The sequence below is a fragment of the Lasiosphaeria miniovina genome (assembly GCF_030549165.1).
Source record: "Lasiosphaeria miniovina strain SMH2392-1A chromosome Unknown B0T26scaffold_1, whole genome shotgun sequence".
Classification (NCBI taxonomy): domain Eukaryota; kingdom Fungi; phylum Ascomycota; class Sordariomycetes; order Sordariales; family Lasiosphaeriaceae; genus Lasiosphaeria; species Lasiosphaeria miniovina.
Genome location: NW_026848220.1, coordinates 5,579,941 through 5,592,915, shown reverse-complemented (window position 1 = coordinate 5,592,915; position 12,975 = coordinate 5,579,941). Strand labels below are relative to the sequence as shown.

Below are 12,975 nucleotides of genomic sequence, written 5' to 3'. Positions count from 1 at the left end.
TTCTAGGGGTCCAGCCCTCTATAATCTGGTAACGGTGAGCCGTTACGCCAGCAGGCGCAAAACAGATACCCGTTGCCTAGCATTCTAGGCAATAGCAGCTATTTGGTCGCAACCCGTACCAAAACAGCCCAGTTGGGTTTTAGAGGGTTTAGCTGCTTGCTGTGTTGGGAGGGCGGACCGTCTAATAGAGAACTTTCACCATAGAGAGAGCAATCTCTCTACTCCTCTAATACTAGTACCATAATCATTTCTTGGACTAGAAAGGTCTAGTTCCGGGCAACTAGCGTATGCTGGGAGTAGCTTGAAGGAGGGAAAACGGTTTGAGTGATCGGGTAAGCAAGCTACAGTAGATAGACCGCGGTACCCGGAACCAACTTTGGTATGCTACGGCATCTTATCTCAAAGTCGCTGCTCTCTTTCGAGAAGATAATATGACAAGAAAGAATCTGGCATCGGATAATAAATCTCACACTTTCACTGGTAAATATTATCATTAAGTTCATAACAGGGTAAGGCAGTTTTGTGGTCACAGCTAGGCTGTTATTTCCGATATAACCCTAGCACGTGTTGGATCTTTTGCTTCGTATTATTAATTAAAGAAACTTCTATTTTCAGGCCCCAATATATAGTCCTACCCTTGGCCTCGGGATCTGGCCTTGACGTTCTCACTAATTGAATAGATATAGTCCCAAGGTTCCCAGGCAAGTGACCGGGGAACTATAACGGTATGCCGTCACGCCAGCAGACAAAACAGATACCTGTTGCCTGGCACTCTGGGCAACAGCAGCTATATGGTCGCAACCCCCACCACAGGAACCCCCTCGGCAGCCATCATTCGCCGCACTTCTGAATAGTCCCAGCAAAGAGATTCCCTTTCCAGTTCCCTTGCCAGACGAGACCGCGTATCTCGCCTACCTAGGCTCTTGCCCTCGCAGCGAGTATGGATGACTTCGGAACCGACACGTCGAGCCGTTATACATACCTCGCAGTGACAGAGGTATGTATAACGGCTCGACGTGTCGGTTCCGAAGTCATCCATGCTCTATGCTCGGTGCCCGTGTCGGCGCGGGGCAGGTCGAGCGTGGCGAGGGACCACGCGAGGACTTCCTGCCGCCGCCGCCGCTGCTGCTGCTGCTGCTGCTGCCCCTATTGTCCACTTCCACGGAAATTCTCACAACGGCGTGCCCCTACAACACCAGACAAAACAGACCCCTGATGCCTGGAACTCTGGGCAACAACACCCCCACCACATATCCCATGCGGAGATCTTCGGGAATATACTCGATGATCTCGGGATGGTTAGAGTGGCCGAATCAAAGATATCCGAGCTGCCGAGAAGTCGCGCCGTCCCATATCTTCCTCAGACCAATGGGCAGGTACGATAGCAACGCCGAGCAGAGACTGTGTCTAATCTGGGGTTGTGTGCTGACTGCTCGCACTGCTCTCGCTGCTACCGCTGCAGCTGTCGTGGCTCCAATCCGCTGTCGTGACTCCAATCCAATGTGTCCCCGTGCAACTTTCCCTTTTACCACGAATTGAGATCCCCAGACCAGTGCACGCAGTCATGCATCTTTCTCCGGCGTTTTCGAGTATCCGGCTTTGAGTACCTGTACTCTGTAAGGCTCGCCTGCGGCTCGACTTGACAGGCGACCGTCGCCGGCAGGCCATCCGCTGGTAATGAGCGTACTCTTCAGCTCTCTAGTGAATTGCCAATCTCCTCGGCACGGAGATACAGCAAGTGCAGGGTAGGTCGTTTGAGAGACAGCTGCGGAGGCTCGGGCCAAAAAGGGGCACCCTTCACAATGTGTAGGTCTTGAAATCTTTGGCGGTGGTATTTCTGCTGCTGATATTCGGCAATAATATTTGGGGTGAGGATCTCGTCTCGCGTTTTCTCGCCGGGTTGGTGGATATGAGAAGCATGGTCTTTATCGTCCGAGTACTCGATAGAAAACCGTCGTCGTCAAAGAATACGCTTGAAGACTTCTCCGCTGGATACTTGCTCGCTAGGGGTACACAGTCTATTGAAGAAGAGTCTTCCGACTCGTGAGGTTTGCGGCGGTAGTCCGCGAGATCAATGTCTCTTGGGTCCGACAACGAACACAAGGTCGCCATGTTTGTCAAAAGTCTTCGTAATTAACGTCGGCTGAGGCGACGCGAAGGAACTATGGCCAGACGCGCTGCCCGCGAGCGCGGGCTTCTTGGCTGGTGGTATTGCGGAAAGATTACCGTATAATCTCTCGAATAGGGGAGATTGATGTGGATTACTTTTGCGGCGTAAACCTCTAGCTCCGCGAAGCCTTCCCCTTCTTGAAGCGAGTTCTTGGTATCATCGCTGTACTCGTCGTACTGGAGTTCCTCATACCCCTCTCCAAAGCTATCCCCTACGTCGGGCTTAAGATGGGTTGGGTTTTCTGACTCGCCTTCGAGATGCGCCAGAACATCACCATCTTGGTTTGCTGCAAGAACCTGTCACATCTCCCGTCTTGACTCTGCGGCGCCCGCCAATCCCGTAGGCTGGCGCGCGATTGCTGGGAAATCAGGTAGCCATAGAGCAAAATCCCCAAAGATATATGTTATTGGCTGTGGAGTAGGATCTTGCACTGTGAGAGATTGGCTTGTTGAATAGGTAGCTGGCCAGTCTAATCTGGTCCCTATCAGGGATATGGCGTTCCAGTCTTTGTACTGGGGAGGGTGACCCTTTTTTTGCCCGAGCCTCCGTACAGGGTAAGTCGATTAGAAAGGCAAGGATATGGCAGGAAGTGAGTTGTCGCTCGTGGTTGCTTCTGCTGGAAAGGTAGTCTTTACCGGTTTGAAATCTCTGCGATGTAGACTTGTCGGCAGTCGCGAAGGGCGGTCGGTAGAACTGGGAGAGAGGCTGCTCAAGAATCCCACAATGCTCGAGAGAAATCCGTTCTATGCCAAGGCCAGTGGTGCCGGAGGGCAGTGGACGAACAACCAAAGTGATGCAGAACGTCCCTTGTGCGTTTCCTTTTTGATACGAGAACCGGTGAGAGCCAGGAATACCTCAAGCTAGTGGCGGCGAAGGAGAGAATACCGCCGAAGGAAACATGTTTATATCTAGCCCGTCTTTCTGCCTTTGTATCAAACTTGATGTCTTGTTGGAGATGCGGCTCAAGAGAGTGGTCTGGGTTCTAGCTTCTCCACATGCTCCGCCACCACCACCGTGTCCAACGGCTATACGTGCTTGACCGAGCACAAATATAGATGCTGAGATCGAAGAAAGGAGGGGGTTGGCTGGAGGGGCGTTGTTGCCGGCAACGGTGAGGCCGAAGCTGTATGAATCTCGCTAGCCGGCTGTCGAGATGTGGCGCTGACACTATAATCTTGGTGCTCCAACTCTCAGAACGAACGGGTCAGGGTTTATCATGTGCTAAGATGCCTCAGAAGGAGCGGCGTTCGACGCAGAAGAAGACGGAGGCGGAGTCTGCTCTGAAGCGTTACCATCGGGGCGTCTACCTAGTCGTATTATTGACACATTTGATTGAATCTCCCGTCTCTTTACTTACCTAGCCGACGAGAGGCATATATCGGTAACCTTATTCATTCATATCATCATTTGGCCACGGGTGGCGGTCAAAGCGAGATTTGCTCGTCGTCCTGGCGACAGTTGGGGTCATTAATGCACCGCATATCGATATTGAGATCTTGAAGGGTTCACGGCGGCTATCTGCTTGTGGAGGGGTGAAATGAAGAATCAAATATAGCTCTGTGCAGTCTGGACGGCGGCCTGTCGGGAGGTTGCGGATGGCGATCGTTCCCGCGTGGTTCCCGGGGTGCCCGCGATGGCTTCACGGAGAAAGGGGATGGTAGATTTCTACAGCGGATGATGAGAAACTAGTAAGATATCGTCGTCTCGAATCTCTGGATACAGAAATGGGCGTGGCTATGTGAATGATGGCGACGTTGAATGAGAGAATTTTGCGAGTGGCAGAACACGGATAGTACGAGGTTTCTCTGCTAAATTTTGGGTAAGTTTTGGCCGTTTGGTGCATGGCCCACGCTGTAGTGCTTTCCAGCTCTCAGCTGGCCTGGGGTCTGCCTTGATAACGCTAATGGCAAGGTCGAATAATGTGCAATTATCAACAAGCGCGAAGCACTCGCGGCCTGATAACGGAGACACTGTATGAAAATCAAAGCGGGAGAACAGAAATTATTTTTTGTCTGCTTCGGCAGCTGCTCTAGTTATCTAAGTACCTGGGCTTTCTGCTACCTCAAGTATCTAGGTGATGTACAAAAACGGGGTTTCTCGCTTAATTAAATATGAAGCGGAAACTTGAAAGGAAGATCAGACTGAGGATTCAGGGCCCGCCCCACTTTCGAAATGGAGCCACAGCAAAGGGAAAGCTCTAGTTGCCAACAAGCCTACATAATAATCAAGGTTCAGGAGATCATTATGCTCTTGGAAATATATACGCATCTGGTGACACCCGGACATCGTTGAGGCAAGCATTTCCATCTCCTGATGAAGGCTCTACGCAGCCGGAGCACGACCGACAGTTACAAGATAATACCGCAGATTTGTCGTACCTCCGATGAGACACTGGATTCTCTGCACAAATAAATGGTTTGATACGCTTTATTCTCTAACAAATTCCACCAGCCAAAGCCCCTCAGCTTCCGAATTGGTTGATAGTTTCCTCATGCGCCGCCACTAATAAACCCATCCTAATAACTTTTCAGGAATGCGAACACCGTCCGAGTCGAATCTGTGGGAGGCTTGGCCGCCCGCCTGAGCTTTAGGAACTTCCCGCCATTTGAAGGTGTCGCCGGCCCTGGCCGTGGGGGAGAGGGGGGCGTGGCTAACACCGTTGGTGCCGTTGCCGGTCTTGGAGCCGTTGACGGTCTTGGAGCCGTTGACACCGGCCGCTATTGGGTTGGGGTTGCCTGGGTTAGTAATGATCCAACGGCGAGAGCCAGCATCAAAGGAGCGAATTTATTACCAGATTCTGCGATAGTATAGAGCGAAGCCACGCTTCCTCTTGGGAGCCTTGCTCCTCAAAAATCTCCTCGCTTTGCGACCGTCGACCTGTCACCGCGCGGCCGTTAACACCGTTGGTGGCCATTGCGTGGGTAAACTCGACGACGCCTTCAAGAATGGTAGCTTGTATACTAGGGCTAGGTTTTCATACTCGCACAGGTGCCGTTAAAGCTTTTTGCGCGGCAACGCAACTGAACGCAGAGACGACGGCGGGGTGGGCGGTCCAAAGGCTGTGATTTGACTTTTTTCGAAAGGTTGAAAGGAAAGAAAAGAAAAGCAGAGAATTTGGGGGAGGGGTTCACAAGACAGGGTGGATCCCCCAGAAGCCCCCGGGAGGGTTGGACCTGGACGGGTGCACTTGCCAAGGCGTCTGGTTGCACTCATTTTGGGTACATATTACGCGTTCCGTGTGAATTTGTGAAGTAATTAGCACCTGCCTGGGCCGGCATTGGCAAGTTGGTTGAATTTGGATATCAGAGCATCACGCGTCCAACTCTAGTTCTAGGACCGGCAAGCATTCCACCATACATACCACTATTCGCAATCTGCTGCATTATTTGCCGTCTGTTATGCTTTGTTCCCTTCTCAATGTGGCGTTGCTGCCATGCCAGCTGATCGTGACGAGTTATCTTATTCATTTCGGCCTTACTCGTCTTACACATCTTCGCAGTACGACTTGGCCGTGCTCACACTGTCTATGGCGGCATCTTGGTCTGATCTATGTGCTCTCCCGTAGCATGACGGCAGCTCAATGCTCTTGGCTTACCCAGTCGTTATAGATCTTTCTTATTATGCACACGCTGCGCCGTTGCTGCTCATCTCCCGGGTTTGAGGTCACGAGGGAGTGCCATAGCGGGTCGTCGGGAGAGCGGCACTCCCCGAGCTTGTGCCATCGCTGGATCCGGATGGTCCAGACTTTGGCTCTCGCAGCAGAGCCTGATGTCGCTCTCCTTTGACTGTTGTCTAGAAACGCGATTTCCATTTTGTAGTCGGTAAAGCACACGGTACAGGAGAGAACTCGACCCTCGATTGGGTTCTGGCCACCTTGAAACAGCCTATGCGACGGCTGATAACCGAATATTGGTCCGTCGTAGAATAATTCGTCCCCTGATTGATATAGTGGGGCTGGGAGGCGACGGCATATTAGAAAGTTGTCGAACTGGTGGATGATATCCTGGTTCATCCACAACCCGTGGTCGCCGCTACCCGTAAGCTGCGCCAGCACGGCACTTCCGTAGAGGTGTAGATTATCCTCGATGATCCTGGCCCTCCACTTTTGCCGGATGCGTACCCCCAGCTGAGGGTGCCACATACCCACCGTGTCGTTGAGGTCCCGTGTACGAATGCCGTGAGCGGGCCCGTAGCGATGGCTGTTCATCACAAGTCGCGCCCTAGTGTGGGGGAACCTAGCCTCGAAGCCCAGGTCCCACTGGCTCGTCTGGCATCTCTGACTGCTGGCGCCAGTATAAGGTCTAACGCCATGACCAGCCTTGGATTCGGCCCCTTCGTGCCGAGTGTGCAGGCGGATGCAACCGTGGCAGCAGTAAAGGCTGAGGATGTCTTGCTCAAGCCACTGCGGCAGCGTGTCTTTTGATGCAGGCGATGACTGGAGGACCGACGGGTCGAAGTGTTTGAAGTACAAGTCGCGGCAGATGAGCGCGAGCGAAACGGTTGATTCTGGTTCAAGGTAGACTATGATCATGTCGATGATTTAAGTGGGAACTATCCCCAGCGAGCATTTATTCAGACGGGATTTATTCTTGTTTTGATACAAGGCCTGGCAAATGTATGGTACTATGCCCATTATGAAGAGTGATGCGAAGGGGAGCATGGTTTAGACTTAGGGATTGTCGAGTGTTGTGGGAAAATGTCAGGATGTGTTGGATGGACGTGAAGACAGAAGTTGTTGAGTGGCCGTGTGGCAGAAGGGGATTGGAGGTCTGAATATAGAGTATTGATCGAGGTAGGTTGGGAAATTTAAATAGTTAAATCGTCCGCTTTGGAAGCCAGATGTGTCTGCTTTGGAGGCCAGATGTGTCTGCTTTGGAGGCTAGATTTGTCTGCTTTGGAGGCCAGATGTGTCTGCTTTGGAGGCCAGATGTGTCTGCTTTGGAGGCCAGATTTGGCTGCTTTGGAGGCCAGATTTGGTTAACTTTAGACTGGAGTTAGACTGGGCGATTTGTAGTGATTTTCCATCCATGGATATATTAGCCAACGTTCTGTGCGTTTTTTTCTAGGTTATCTGGTTTCTAGGTTATCTGGGTTCCGAGCCGTACATTCACTTAGCCCCGAATTCCGCGTTATCGATCCGATATTTGCTTAGCTTCGGGGTCTTTTTCGTCTCAATTAATCAAGGCATTCTTTTCGTGAGGCGGACATCTGCGTTGGTCTGTTAAATCTGCATTTTACCCGGCCCAATCGTTCCAGTGATACCCTCAAACCCTGTCAAATTTGGCAACTAATTTGATTTGTTTGATTTATTACCAGTACTCTGTAGATACAATCTTCCTCGGCCCTGCTTGAGACTCAAAGTAGGTTAGTTTGACGCATGTGAGGAACTCAAGCCAAGGTTAGAAAAGTGTATTAAATTCTGTTTATTTCTTCCTTGAAAGTTACATGTCTCTCCACACCGCATGGCGCTGCCCATGTTATCGATAGGCCAAACATGTTGTGAAGAACAACACAGCGGCTGGCTCATCAGTCCGTGCGAGCTTTCGCATTAGGGCATCGCGGCTGTAGTTATTGAAATTGGCGCCGGCGACATCGGTATCTTCGAGGGCACTGGCACCAGCCAGTGTCCTGGAATGAGCCATGTGTGCCCAAAGGCTCTCGAAGCTGCCATGACGCACCTGAAGATGGTCCCGGACGGTCGCTTTAGCGAAATGAAGAAGATTTCCACGGGGCCAAGCCGGAGTGGCCACGATTCGGCGACCACGATTCGGCGATCACGGCGTCCACAGGCATCGAGGGGAGCAGCCCGGTTCCTGAAACTGTTGGCTGTGTCTTTGGAATAGTCGCATAAGCTTGGGTCGCTCGAGACTGTCGCTGTCGATTAGGGAATGCCGGAGAGCGCGCTCTTCTATTGAAGTGAGGGATTGGCAAAAGGATCGACGAAAGACGTGCAGGCCTTCTCCTAAGTATTTTGGCTCATGGCCAGATTCTCCCGTACCCTCTGGAGCTTCTACTGAATCTTGGACAAGCCCCTCTTCTGAGGGGAGCCGGACTGGGAAACGATCCATCTCCTTTTGGATACGGTCGACGGTCATATGTCCTGGCGAGGTATGGATTTGGGTAGGACGAGGAGGCGAGACAAAGGTCTCCTCCTGCTGAGATGAGGCCTTGGGTGTGTGCGGCTTTCATTGTGCGTCGACTTGGAGGTGCAGAAAGGAGACGCCTCGGGGTGCTTTTGGATGTGGCGGATCATGTCGGGATCCAGTCCCCAACGCGCCTCGGGATGGTGTGGCCAGAAGCAGACCAAGCAGGACGGGGTTGATAGTTTCAGTATGAAGGGTTGCAGAGAAGCTGACGGACAGGCTGGTAGGTTAAAATTTGAAGAAAAGAATGTGTTGTGCACTTATAAAAAGCCGAACGGGAGCGCGGTCCACATTCCTAGCTCTGTACTGTAATCTAAGGTACTAAGATACCTTATCTTACGAATCTTTTCACCAACTTGCGATAAGTTTAGGTACCCAAGGCACCTATCTGAGCACCCGCGGCATGTTAGGCATTATATATAGGTCATGGTCATATGTAATTATTCAGTGGATCGTAGCAGGGTCAGGGCTCCATAGAGGGTTAGATCTGTCACCATTAGGAGCTGATTTACTAGTACTAGCAGTGTTCTAGAGTTACGAAAAATTGCATGCCCCCTATGGAAGGTACGGACCCTGAAAGCTTGGGCATTATAACACTCCTGGCCAGATTTCGTCTTATTATTTCGAGTCCGCGCACTTCATTCTTCGGTGCCCTCTTCAACTCGGTGTGCTTGCAGATTTCCGGAGAGAACGGGCTGCATTTGCGAGATACGTTTTTCAATATCCCACACCCGTCTACCGAAACCAATATCTTACGTCCCATACCTCGCTTGCGCTTTTTCTCTTCATTGTTGCCATCTGAGGGTTGAAAGCTAGAGAAGGGAAAGGAGAGCTGCACACGGCAATCCTTGCTCTTTTCTTCCTCTTTCCACAGGACGTGCCTCTACTTTGACCACCTTCGCATCTTCCCCTCTCCAGAACAAGTCCCCGCAGGGTCGCAGATTATCCAAAATATTTCCTAGTCAGGCCTGCCTCTTCTCCTCCAACATGATTCCAATCAATTTCCGTATGCCCGCCCTCATTCTCGTTTTCTCGGCCACGCCACGCCGCCATTCTCTCCAAGCTACCTCAAACTCATTTCGCCTTCCCTTCTCTTTACACGCCCACTCGCTTAACACTCCCCTGACGAGCCACGCGTAAGCCTGCTCGATCGTTCTCCTGATTTCTCTGGCAGACAGTTCCTAGACCCTAGATCTACTGTTTGAATCCCAAGACACGCGTTTCTTCCAACGCTATACTGATGGTCGTACGACATTCTATCCAAGACACTTCTCCCGGACCATTGGTTCTTTGGTAGAAAAGCCTCCTTTTGATTCTTTCTGAACCAGCCTTCATTCCGATTCGATACGAAAGATTGATCTCCACGTCCTGGACCTCGGCCGATTCCGAAACACCGCGAGTGCCGACAAGATTTCTTTCAGCCGAAAGCCACAGGCGTTGCCTTAAACGGAGGTCTCTATACATGGTCTTGACGTGGAGAAGAGTTCCTACAGAGAGACAACTCAGCGAGAGCATTCTCATACTATAAATTGAGTTTCGCGACTTCTCCCCCAATGACAGCTATAGGCGTGTATGTGATTGTAGCTAATCGTTTCGTTTATCAGAGCTGTCCAAGATCAATCGGCTTCGCTACGACGAAGAGGCTCCCGGCTTTGAGCTCTGGGCCTGATGGAAATGAGGGCTTCAGCCACCCAATGAACTGGAATACAAGCGCAAGAAGAGGACTATAATAGGGCATACAAGAGCAAAAGGAGGATTACAGCAACCGGGATACAACGGCAAGAGGAGGAAAGAACAATCGGGGAACACATCCGTAAGAGGAGGGAATTATAACACGGAACATATCAGCAGAGGCAGGAACGAAGTGGGAACGCAGGAGCAAGAGGAGGATTACAACAGGGGACACACCGTCAAGAGGAGGAAATAATAACCGGGGAAAACACTGACAAGAGATGGAAATGACAATATGAAACATATAAGCAAAGGAAGAAACCAGACTGGAATGCAGGAGCATGAGGAGGATTATAACAACGAATAACCGGCAAGAGCAGGAAATAATGACCGAGGAAAACCGACAAGAGATGGAAATAACAACACGGAACACAAGCCGCATAACTTTACAAGCAACAGAAATACCCCGGTGAAAAGGAGACGAGCGGTGGGAACACCAGAGAATAAAAAGCGCTACAAAGCAAAAGGAGAGAAATGAACGGGGCGCTCCGGATCTCCGGCATATTACTGGACGGCATTTGGCTTGCTCACTAGAGTCAAAGCCATTGGCCAGTGGCAAGGCAGACTGGCTGGCGACCAGGCGTCGTGGCGCTAACGCAGAGTGGCAGTGCGGCTGAGTCTCAGAGAGGGGTTTGGAAACTGCACTCTCGTCAAGCCTAGAGCCTCGCCATTCCTCGACCCGCCAGGAGCTATCTAGTTAGTATCATAAACGAGCCGACTGTGTCGCCAGTTGACCGCGTCCAATCTTTACGTGGGCCACCGGTAATGGACCCCCTGAGCATCACGGCCTCGGTGGCTGGAATCTTGTCAGCTGCGGCGCAGGTAGCCAAGATTCTCGGCCAGGTCAAAGATGCTCCCGAGACCATCAAGTCAATCGTGGTCGAGGTGAACCACATCAAGATCGTTGTGACGGCTCTGCAACGGTTCATTGACAGGACGGTCCGTCTCGACCCCGAACGTGCTGCTCTCATCCAGCTCGAAGATGTCGTCACGATCCTCACCCAGACCGTTCTGGTCTTCTCGGAGCTCGAGACGGTTGTCAGGGGCGCCTCCTCATCGTCTCAAGATGCGATATCACGGCTCCGCGATCGTGTCACCTGGACATGGCAACAGGGTGCGGCTCTGCGTCTCGTTGGCCAACTGCAGCAGCACAAGACCTCTCTGGGCCTTTTACTCCAGATCATTCAATGGTAAATTGCGGCTGCCTCTTGAAGGTCTCAGCGAGTTGTGAGGCGAATTCTGACCGGACTCCAAGCGAGTCCAACGTCGAGGCTTTCGATAGCGCCGCGTCTCTCCAAGACCACATCGAGCAGCAGCTAGAACGAGACTCGGATCTAGCATTTCGGCTGCAGCAGCTCGATCTACCACCGGGCGCTATCGAGCTTGACGATCTGACCCCCTTAGGTCCAGGCAGTCCAGATGGAGATACAGCGGAGTCGGCCGAGGTTGAAGTCCAAGTTAGAGCTCTTGGAAATGGCCATCCTCCGGAACCTCCACCCATACCGCCTAGCAGTAACGTCACGGCGGATGCGGCAAGCATGCCCCAAGCAAACTTTGACGACATCTTGTCAGAAACCTGGGTGTATAACCGAAACCGCGACAGGGAGACGGACGCGGCGAGCACCATACTGACCACCAGGTCCCGGGCGTGGTCCATCCTGTCCGGGCTCAGCCTGGCCCAGATATCCGTGATTGCCGTCATCAAGCTTCCACTGAACGACACGGAGCTTAAGAGATTCTTGTCTCTTGCCTTCTCTTCTGCCATGGACTCTTCCTCGACCATAGCTGAGACTTCAGAATCCCAAACCCAAGACCACCAAAGGCTCCGGAACACCATGTCTAACGTGGAGAGGAGACTCAAGAAGGAACTCGCGGATCTGGAGCGAAATCCAAATCTAAACTGGGCAGCTGGGCCCATTGGCGATAACATGGTAGGTTGACAACTCATTCTAGTTCTGGTCCAAGGGCTGTCGAGCAGAAACGGCGGATCGACTGACGCCAATTCACCTATAGCTGGACTGGCAAGCAACTATCATGGCGGTGAGTGACTCATCTATGCGCCGGTGTCTCCTCTCAACTGACATGGATCCGCAGCCAAACGAGTCCCTCTATTCAGGCGGCTTCTTCTTCCTCAGCATAGACTTCCCGATCGCCTACCCCCTGACACAACCGCGGGTGAACTTCACGACGAGGATCTACCACCCCAACATAAACTCCAAAGGCGAAATCAGGGGCGTCGAAATGCTGGCAAAGCAGTGGTATCCGATGTTTACGATTTCCAACGGTACGAAAGCCTAAAAACCTCTCCCTCTAGAAGGGGGCTTTTCTTCCTTGCCCTGCGAAGCTGATAAATATTCAACCATTCGCTTACGCCATCATCTAGTCCTTGTGGAAATCACCAAGCTCATATCAACACCGCGTCTGGAGCCGGCCAGTGTTGCGGTTCCCGAAATCGCACACTTGTACAGGACAGACCGCGACAGGTTCGAAAAGACAGCGCGCGAATGGGTTAGGAAGTATGCTTCCTGATATGTCACGAAATGTTTCAAACGGAAAGAAGCATGGTAGGCATAGGCAATCATATCATGACTGGAAATCTAAGCACATTGTCTCGATTGTTTATTGACGGATCTGGGTCTCCAAATTCGCCCATTGGCCTTTGACCTTGTAGGCCGAGGCCCAGTAATTTCCCTTGGCATCCTTTCCCAGTACAAAGAAGCCATCGACGGGCTTGATGGGCCGTGGTTCTCCTGGACGTACGACGGGCGACACGGCGTGTAGTCTTTCCTGGGAGATACGCGGGCGGGGAAAAAATCGAGGTCAAACAGGCCGGCCTTGGACCAGTTGGAGAAGCCAACCTGGGGTCATGGCGCCGTCACCAAAAACGACAGCCGGCGGGCGCTGCGGGCGGTCCATGTAAAGAGCGTTGCT

General features: G+C 51.9%; 2 protein-coding genes across 2 annotated transcripts; one reads left to right on the top strand and one right to left on the bottom strand.

Annotated features, from left to right (window-relative positions):
* Positions 1 to 4,672: 4,672 nt before the first annotated feature.
* Positions 4,673 to 6,701, bottom strand: B0T26DRAFT_746443 (uncharacterized protein; the record flags this gene model as incomplete). Its single annotated transcript, XM_060444692.1, has 3 exons — positions 4,673 to 4,887; positions 4,993 to 5,047; positions 5,766 to 6,701. 3 exons carry the CDS (start codon positions 6,699 to 6,701, stop codon positions 4,673 to 4,675), a joined length of 1,206 nt encoding a protein of 401 aa, XP_060303426.1.
* A 3,870-nt stretch (positions 6,702 to 10,571) lies between these two features.
* B0T26DRAFT_688886 (uncharacterized protein) lies at positions 10,572 to 12,449 on the top strand. Its single transcript, XM_060441008.1, has 4 exons — positions 10,572 to 11,234; positions 11,300 to 11,975; positions 12,058 to 12,084; positions 12,139 to 12,449. Exons 1-4 carry the CDS (start codon positions 10,810 to 10,812, stop codon positions 12,340 to 12,342), a joined length of 1,332 nt encoding a protein of 443 aa, XP_060303425.1. The 5' UTR covers positions 10,572 to 10,809; the 3' UTR covers positions 12,343 to 12,449.
* Positions 12,450 to 12,975: the final 526 nt, after the last annotated feature.